Source organism: Eurytemora carolleeae, unplaced genomic scaffold, assembly GCF_000591075.1.
Source record: "Eurytemora carolleeae unplaced genomic scaffold, Eaff_2.0 scaffold274, whole genome shotgun sequence".
Lineage (NCBI taxonomy): Eukaryota > Metazoa > Arthropoda > Copepoda > Calanoida > Temoridae > Eurytemora > Eurytemora carolleeae.
In genome coordinates this window covers 231,976-240,881 of record NW_019396169.1, presented here as the reverse complement: position 1 = coordinate 240,881, position 8,906 = coordinate 231,976, and the positions used below count along the sequence as shown (strand labels likewise).

The following is an 8,906-nucleotide window of genomic DNA, read 5'->3' as shown; positions in this document are numbered from 1 at the left end:
CCCCCTCCCCTTTATCAGTAAAAGTTTTGGTTTTCAGGATTTTTTTCGCCCAAACGGTTGCTGAGCCCCATACTAAAAAGAATAAAAAATGTTAAGCCCCTCTGGACAAATTCCTGAATTCGCCCCTGAACTGAACCATTTTAAGAGACTATCATTAAGACCCAATTTTAAGTAAATTATCATGAATAATATATAATAAATATATAGTATACTAGTTTGGGAACCCAGGTTACTAAAAGTTACTCCTCCGTTTAACCGAACTTGTAAGATTTGACATGGAAACTAAATTTTCTCTATTGAAGTCGACCAACTCAAATTAGAATCTCAAAATCAAGCTAAGAACATCTCCAGAGTTCCCCTCTAAAATTTCAGGCAAATTGGTCAAGGGGTTCCTGAGTTATGATCGGACAAACAAACAGACAGACAAACAGAGATTTTAACTTTATATATATATAGATAATAATAGTGAGAGTTGGTCATAAATCAATCAATCAAACACAAGCACATGAGTTCACCTCATCCAAAGTAACTTTTCCTCTAGCTGTTTTCCTAGTTTTATCTACTCGCATCATTCCAGGGATAAAATTCTAGATTAAGAAAACAATTGTTAATGTTAATTGGTATTCCATCCAGAAAAAATGCCAGTACGAGTTAGGAGTTTCGTTGATCTCGATATTCTATGTGGGCACTTCAAATTTAAGGTGTGATCATTTCATTTCAGGTTTTCATTCAGGGTAAGATTGCCACGAGAGATATATACACGCTTTATCCTGAGATTCACAACACAATAGTTCCGATCTCAGCAGTCGGGTCTTTTTTAATGAGAACTAAATCCCGTCAATTTTCCGTCTTATCTCTGCTAGAGCTGCATATATATACCAATCAGTAGTACAGAGAAACCACGATAGAAAACTCTCTATTCTCGGATAGAAAACTTTCTATTCTCGGATGGAAAACTCACTATTCTCGGATAGAAAACTCTCTATTCTTGGATAGAAAACTCTCTATTCTCGGATGGAAAACTCTCTATTCTCGGATAGAAAACTCTCTATTCTCGGATAGAAAACTCTCTATTCTCGGATAGAAAACTCTCTATTCTCGCATAGAAAACTCTCTATTCTCAGATGGAAAAACAACGATATCATTTATACATACTGAGACAAGATCCGTAGTGAATTGGACTTATTAAATTATCAGATGGAAGTACGTAGAGCGTTCCTTATAATTCAGAGATTAAGAAAACCAGAATATTTCATATCTTACATCTTGGTAGCGAACTCTGTCAAGGGGTAGAGGTCGCTGCTGACTCTGTTGAGGTGGATCGTTCAAGTGTTGGTCTTCCGACTTGACATAAACATCTTGAAGCATCGAGTGCAACTGAGAATCCTTCCTGGGGAAAACAGAAACAATTGATAAAATGCGCGCTAGTAGATCTCCTTGGATCTTTTAAACAAAACCTAACTGAACTAAAATCTAAAGATTGAAGTTAAGGATTTTTTAACCCTTCCAAATAATATTCCAGGGGTGTATATTTTCCTGAAAATCTATCCTTCCCAAAAGTATTTTTAAAAGTTTTATTGGTTGAATTTGGAATAATAAATAAATTTTTGAGTAAAAAATATGAAAAAGGATGATAAAAACTTGCCCTTTCATGTCCAATTTCTTCCCCCCCCCCCGATCTTCAAAAATAAACGCCTCTGGGATATTCAAAATTACATTCCCCTTATATACGGGTGAATATTATTAGATGTTACCTATGTGTCGAATCTGCTAAAGTTGGGTTGGATTTTCGGATATTCTCTAAACAAATCACCAAATAAATTATGAAAGTTTAGTGACCAACAATAAAGATTTTCTTGCATCCCCACCCCCACCCCTTTAGCCAAAGTTAAGCTTAGATTTTTTTTAGAAAACAAGTATTAAAGTTTTTCTATTCTTACTATGACCAGGTTTGCTCAGACAAAGGTTTAAAGAATACCACTTACATAGGTCATATCAGTCACTTAATAGGACATATCCGCTTCTAATTAGTCACTTAAAATTACTTAAACAATCCTTTTTTTAGTTCAATTTATCGTGGAGTACTGTTTACCTAGGAGTTCCTTGTCTGAATGAAACATTGGTGCTCTCAGAGCTGGTCCAGCAGGATCTTCAATACGGGAAATCTCTTTAGCAGCCCGGTGTTCAACATTATACCTACACAGCTTATCATCAGAAGTGGAAACATTTGTAATCTTGTGATTTTGTAATTTGACCCCCCCCCCCTGAACATGAGAAGATATTTTTATATAATATCAGAATAAGTACAAGATAAGGAACTAACTCAAATCAATTTGGGAAGAAAAAGAAACTAACCATGACAGTTAATAATCAACCCTTCAAAACTTACTTCCGTTAAAAATTATGCCATTTAGCTCCAGAGAGACAAATTCCAGATAAAACAGATTAAGGAGAAACAATCCACGCTCCCCAGTGAAAAAATTCCCAGTGAAAATGTTCGACACATAACTTAAGAAGCATAAGGCTAACTCAAATACTAAATTTAAACATTTTGAAATATCTTACTTTATTTTACTGTTTCTTTTATTTGCATTTTTCGAAAAATTTTCAGCCAAGCTGCAATCTTTAATATTTATGTACTTTATCATTTAAAAAAATCAACAGTGTTATAACAAAGGTTTACCGTTTTTTTTACAATTTTAGTTTTTTCTTGGGAAACAAATAAAAAAAGAACAAAACACGTTTATTTTTAAGCCTTTATGAGACCCCTCTTGAAGCAAGATTGTTTGGACGTGACTCTAATGTAGATGTTATTATGTAATGTAATGAATGTCATGGCAAAACGTTCATGTTAAAAATAATTTAAGGCGGGATTCGTTTTCTCTTTGATCCTGCTTAGGGAACAATGCCATTACAATTAAAGTTTTTAATTTAAAAAAAGATGCCTATTATGTTAAGCTTGAATTATAAATAAAAAATGTTTAATATCTTTAAGACAGCTGCCAAATCCATTTAACTTTACAAACTACAGGATAAGTACAAAAAGGGTGAATAGCGATTTCTTCATATCCAATGGACTCTTAAAAGAATCCGCTGAACTATTTTTACTCCAAATTAGATGAGTAGAAAAAAAGTGCAGGAATATATTGTTTCTTTCACACTTCTTAATCTTAAACCAAATCAAAAAACTTAAAAAGTTCTATATTATATGCAGGATCTCACTATTCACCCTTTTTTTTGGACCCACCCTGTTTGTTTTTGAATAAATTCACCGTTGAAGGGGTCTTTTAATAATAGTTCCGTACACTCTTGAAAGTTGTTGACCCATTTTTAGACCGAGGCGTCAAACCATTTTATTTCTGAAAGAAATCAATTTAGGATAAATACGACAGAATTTATTTAACGGAAAACTTGCATAAAATAATTTCATTTCATATTTTTAAATATATTTTTTACACACAGAATCATCACACGCTTTCTGTAGGATTTACAGCGCAAAGAATTTTTTGAAAAATATCATTGCTTTTGGATTAATAAATAATGATCTGAATATATCTCCTAAATGCTGGTTTAAAAAGTTTATGCATTGTGGAATTTACTGTTTTATAATAAATCATTTTTCGGGAATTTTTACGTTGAATTCTGTTCAATGAGCCTCCTCTTGCAAGTCGACCATGTGGCCGACGGAAGTTTCTAATGGCGGTGCTCATTGCTGTTGCAACAATGAAAACTGTTGGTGCAAAGGGCTGCAAACTTCTCTCGGAGCACCTCCCTAAATATTTATAAGTAAGGCAAATATGTCAAGTTGGGACTGAAGACCTAATTTCAAGTGACCTACATTTTATATGGTGGCAGCTACAAGGTGTTCCACGAAACATGAGAAAAGCAAGACGACTTGGAGGGTTGTCTTTGATCTTTGAAACAATTTGCGGCATTTATTCGTAAACCAAATAATTTAAGTTAAATTCTTGAGTTAAAACTTACAATTAAAATTTTGGATTTATTTAATAAATTGAAATCGGAATAAAATTCTGAATATCTCGGGTAATATTGACAACACAAATAAGGTAGACCACATTTTGGAAACTCCAGGCCCGGGAGAATTTAGTGATTATTGTTTCAAGAATGATACATGTCAAAGAAGGTTGACGTCTGAATGTCTCAAATAAGGTCAAACATCTTTTCTTCTTATCCACTTTATTAGAAATATGTAAAAATTATTATGAACGATATTATTTAAAATTGTATGATATTATTTAAAGCTACTTTTCGCAGCACTCTCCGAAAAATGTTATGGTAAAATTATGTGCAATAACGTTTTCAGCAAACAAACAAACTTTTCGTCTTTAAATAGAATATGAATGGCTTAAAAATTTCGACTTTACATCTACAGGGTGGCCAAAACTTTTTTGAACCCATCCGTACAAAAATCCGTACATTTTCAGAAGAAATCCGTACAATCCGTACAATTTTCGAAAACAATCCGTACAATCCGTACAATTTTTTTAAAAAAAATCCGTACAATCCGTACATTTTGGCCACCCTGCATCTATATAAAAAAAGACGGAGTGGATTTTAAAAAAATAGACAAGCAATTTAAATTTAAATCAGAAAAATTAAAGAAAATTTTAGATTTAAGTTAGGCTTAACATTTTAAAAAGAAAATAAACTTCAGATATCAAAGACGACTTTCAAATCGTATTCCTACTGTGATGTTTCGTGAGACAACCTGTATAAAAATAAGGACATTTCAATGATCCTTAATTAGAAGAAGGTTTTTACATATTTCTTTCTACAACTGGAGGATCCTTTAAATAAGGTAAAAAAAACCTTTTCTCCTTACTCTACCGACCTGGGCCCGTTTGTAACAAATCTTAAAATAAAGTAGTAATATCGGTTTCTCTCTCGATTTATCCGATCATAACTTGTAAACCCCTTGACCAATTTGTCTCAAAATGGGGAACTCGATAGATTCACTGGTATGTTCTTGGTTGGGTTTAACAATTCTAAATTGAGTAGGTTGACTTCATATTAGAAAATGAAAGTTTATTGACAAAGCTGGGTCATAGGGGAAGGCGACCCGCAACAGTTTTACCTCCGACCTACAGACGATGTCACATAACGGGATTTACGACCCTCACCCGTTTTGCCTTCCTTGTAAAGGCAATTATTTTAACAGTGGAAATTGTTTTTATTTCTTTAAAGGCAGCGTCATTCAGGCAGGTACGACTGGTTTTAACTAAACTTTTATAATTTTAAGATACACATTTTTATTGGATTTATAATAAATTTACTCTTTTATGATTATATCAACAAATTTTAATGAATCGCACGCCAAAATGCAAGATTTTATTTAAGAAATGATTGCTTCTTCGAGTTCCAAAACTTTTTTCAAGTAGATTATCGTTAGCCCGTATATACTTACATAGATTGATAGAGTAAATTGCAAAAAACCGCATTTACCTTATGAATACAAATGCGGGTCGAAAGACATACGAGTAAGTGACGTAAATAGTGCAATGCCACAAATACGATCTACACTAAAATGTTGTTTGATCAGAATTTTTAAAACTATCGCTTATTTCGATGGGGAAATGTGCTACTGATACAAACAAAAAATATGATGGATGCCACAACGTCTTCATAAATTTGAATTAATTCGTCGGATCTTAGTAAATGTTAGTTAAGAAACATATGAAATATTTTGATGTCCCATTGGAACATGAATGGAAAGTTCCGGTTTTACAAGAAATTTTAAATACAAGAATGAATAATTTATATGTTGAAGGATTCGATGATTACGTAATAACTGAAATGATAAATATGTTATGTAATGAGTAAAAATCAATGTTGTCTATTTGTGCATAATTTTGCATATTTTTCTCTTTTCTTTTGGAAACCTGTATTTTTAAAAATGTATTTAAACAAATTTGAACTACACTATTTATATATGTATTTATATCTTTGTGTGTGAATAAATTTTTATAATATTAATATTAAGAAATTTTGCCGAAGGCAAAACGGGTGTGAGATTGACTGCATTGGGTAAGGGCATGTCGCAAATCCCGTTATGTGACATAATCTGGGGGTCGGAGGTAAAACGGGTGCGGGTCGCCTTCCCCCCCCCCCCCTCGCTGGGTTCCCACGCTACAGACTAAGACTAATCTACCTAAGTTGTTCCCTCTGCTGGTTTACTTGTGGAAGATTGGACTGGAACCGTTCTATTTCCTCCGGAGATATTCCATACTCGTCCTCCTCTTCCTCATCCTCTAGTAGGTCCATGAGGCTCAGGTTCAACCCGTTTCCAACACCACCTGCGGACACTAGACCACCCGTCAACTTTTTATCACAGTTGGCGCCATTTTCTTTTTTGTTTCCGAGCTCGTGGAATCTGGCTCCTTGGCTTTGATTGAGTTTACAACATCCACTGTATGTTCCTGGAAGAATATATGTTTGGACAAAGTAAAAATTTAAAATAAATTTACCGAAAAGAGGCTGGCTAGGAAAAGTTTCTAGTTTTAAAATTGGGTCATTTTTAGTCGCAACGCTTTGGCCTTTGATTTTGCCTCACTAACTGATTTATACTTTTTTAGTAGCCTGTACAATTACATCAATTAAGATGCTCGCATTAAGAACACAAAATTAATTAATCCAAAGTAGTCTAAACACTTCAAGAACTATGAAAGCACTGGTTTAAAGCTTTAGTTATAATATTTAATAGACAAAATTCTCATGAGAGCTTGAAACCTTAGGATCAAAGCGAAACAAACCAACAAATTAATCTGTTTAAGACCCCCCCCCCCCCCTCCCCGGTGCCGCAGTTCCTTTTCAAAACTACAACGGTTGACCTAATGATGTGACTGTGTGCGTTCCAATTATCTATCTATCAGATAAGAAAATTAAGTGAGACATCTAGCGGCCAAACTATTGTAATTATGTCATTAGGACGGACCCCGTTCATACGTTCTTTTATAAGGAACGGCCTCCGGTTGTAAAATAAATCAATTATCTTTAAACATTTATATTTTCCTTGTGCAGGTTCCAGATCTGGAAGATGACCTTCATGCTCAAGGTCAGGAGATCCGCCCTTTATCCAGACTCCACCCTCAAACCTCCCGTCCTCCCTAGAGTAATATCAATTCATCAATACAGGAATTACATACACCCCTCCCCGCCTCTCTAGGGAGATCGATTTTTGATGAATCGGGGGAGAAAAATATGAAAAACTGAACTATCAGAAGGGAAGATTTGTAGTCCTTTTTTGAAACTTTTCTCCCAAAAATACAGCTGATTCCCCCCTAAAAATCTTTCATTTTCCTCCAATTCAGAGAAAAAAGACCTACGAGACCATCCCAAACTACTGGGGGGAAAATTACTAAGTACTAAAATACGATGCAACCCATCAAACTCTGGAATAGGGAGACGACAGTAAATTAGATTTTATTTTTTATTTTATAGAATTGTAATCAGTTAAACGTAACTTGAAGATAAACTAATTCAGTAAAATGTGTTTCATGTTTATTGGAATATGGAAACTCATACAGTCGTCTTCCTATTCCAATGTTATTAGTCGTACTGAAAATATAATATTTTTTAGTTATTTTAGAAAATACTTAATTATTATGAATATCCACATATATCTTTTAAACTAAAAGAACTTCAGACATAACATCCATTTATCATCCTCGAGAAGATTAAATGTATGGCAATATCTTTCTCATAATTGCTAGGATAACTGTAAACTGTAAACTGTAAACTACGTTGACAGTTCCTTTAGTTATTATTGTTACCTGGAATATATAGGACTAGTTTCACCACTATTCCCTGATCCCAGACCACTGTCACTATCGCTAACTATCTCAGAGCAAGGATGGGATCCTTGGGAGCAGACATTAGCCTCCTGGGAGCAAATATGAGGCTCGTGGGAGCAAACATCAGGCTCCTGGCAGCAAATATCAGGCTCATGGGAGCAAATATCAGGCTCGTGGGAGCAAGCACTAGTTAATCCATTCTTAGCAGGAACATCAACAGAGGTTCGGTCGTTTCCCTTAAACAAGCAGAGCTAAAATATCCAGGGATTTATATATTAATATTAAATGAACCTCGGATTGACCCCTAAATGACCCCTTAGTACCTTCAAATCTTTCTTTTTCTGCTGTTGTTTAGTTTTCTTCTCACGTTTCCGGGCTTGTCGTCTCTCCTTCTCTCTAAATATTTGATAAATACATTTATGGAGCTTTAAATAACCATTATCGACACTATGTTCAAATTGTTGAATGTTGGGTTTAGGACACTGAAGAGAAATTCGAAGATTTTTTTTTATATTTTCGCGGATTTCTTTAAACCTTAAGGAAAAAGCACTGAAAATATGATTATTTGGACCTATTTCTGTCAATGATTTTGTACGTTTGTCCTTTACACGTGGGTACTAAAATTACTTTGTAAGAATCCATTGAAAGCAGTGTAATGTGTAATGAATTCCGGGAAGGATGCGAGAGTGAAAGAGCAAAAGATTCCTGTTACAATTTAAAATAACAGTCCAATGATGAATGTGTAAAAAATCAACAAATCAAAGTGGGCTCTGGTCAAGGAAATGCTTTATGATCGAAACTTTGTCTGGTCAAGGAAATACTTTATGATCGAACCTTTGTCTGGTCAAGGAAATACTTTATAATCGAACCTTTGTCTGGTCAAGGAAATTCTTTATGATCGACTGGTCAAGGAAATACTTTATGATCGAAACTTTGACTGGTCAAGGAAATACTTTATGATCGAAACTTTGACTGGTCAAGGAAATACTTTATGATCGAAACTTTGCCTGGTCAAGGAAAAACTTTATGATCGAAACTTTGTCTGGTCAAGGAAGTACTTTATGATCGAACCTTTGTCTGGTCAAGGAAATACAT

General features: G+C 34.3%; 2 protein-coding genes across 3 annotated transcripts in view; both read right to left on the bottom strand.

Moving 5' to 3' along the window:
- Positions 1-3,380, bottom strand: part of LOC111697049 (NADH dehydrogenase [ubiquinone] 1 alpha subcomplex assembly factor 4) — a 5,875-nt gene extending 2,495 nt beyond the window's left edge. The window contains exons 1-5 of one of the 2 annotated variants that reach the window (XM_023466919.1): positions 3,273-3,380; positions 2,093-2,196; positions 1,755-1,800; positions 1,264-1,390; positions 516-587 (exon numbers count right to left, since the gene is read on the bottom strand). In XM_023466919.1, coding sequence (XP_023322687.1) covers positions 516-587; positions 1,264-1,390; positions 1,755-1,800; positions 2,093-2,196; positions 3,273-3,328 — 405 coding nt within the window. In that variant the 5' untranslated portion in view covers positions 3,329-3,380. The remainder of the gene's footprint in view (positions 1-515; positions 588-1,263; positions 1,391-1,754; positions 1,801-2,092; positions 2,197-3,272) is intronic. The other variant, XM_023466920.1, reaches the window with a different exon arrangement.
- Positions 3,381-3,558: 178 nt separating this feature from the next.
- LOC111697044 (uncharacterized) lies at positions 3,559-8,906 on the bottom strand. Its single transcript, XM_023466909.1, has 6 exons — positions 8,883-8,906; positions 8,135-8,413; positions 7,791-8,047; positions 7,030-7,124; positions 6,170-6,437; positions 3,559-3,772 (listed from the first exon to the last, which is right to left on the bottom strand). The coding sequence occupies exons 1-6, from the start codon at positions 8,904-8,906 to the stop codon at positions 3,694-3,696; spliced, it is 1,002 nt and encodes a 333-aa protein (XP_023322677.1). The 3' UTR covers positions 3,559-3,693.

Coding starts and splice junctions, on each gene's coding strand:
- LOC111697044 (XM_023466909.1), bottom strand. CDS start 8,906: ATGTATTTCCTTGACCAGACAAAG. Junction 8,048..8,134: donor AGAAAAAGAAAGATTTGAAG/GTACTAAGGGGT, acceptor TGCTTGTTTAAG/GGAAACGACCGAACCTCTGT. Junction 3,773..6,169: donor CAGCAGAGGGAACAACTTAG/GTAGATTAGTCT, acceptor ATAAATATTTAG/GGAGGTGCTCCGAGAGAAGT.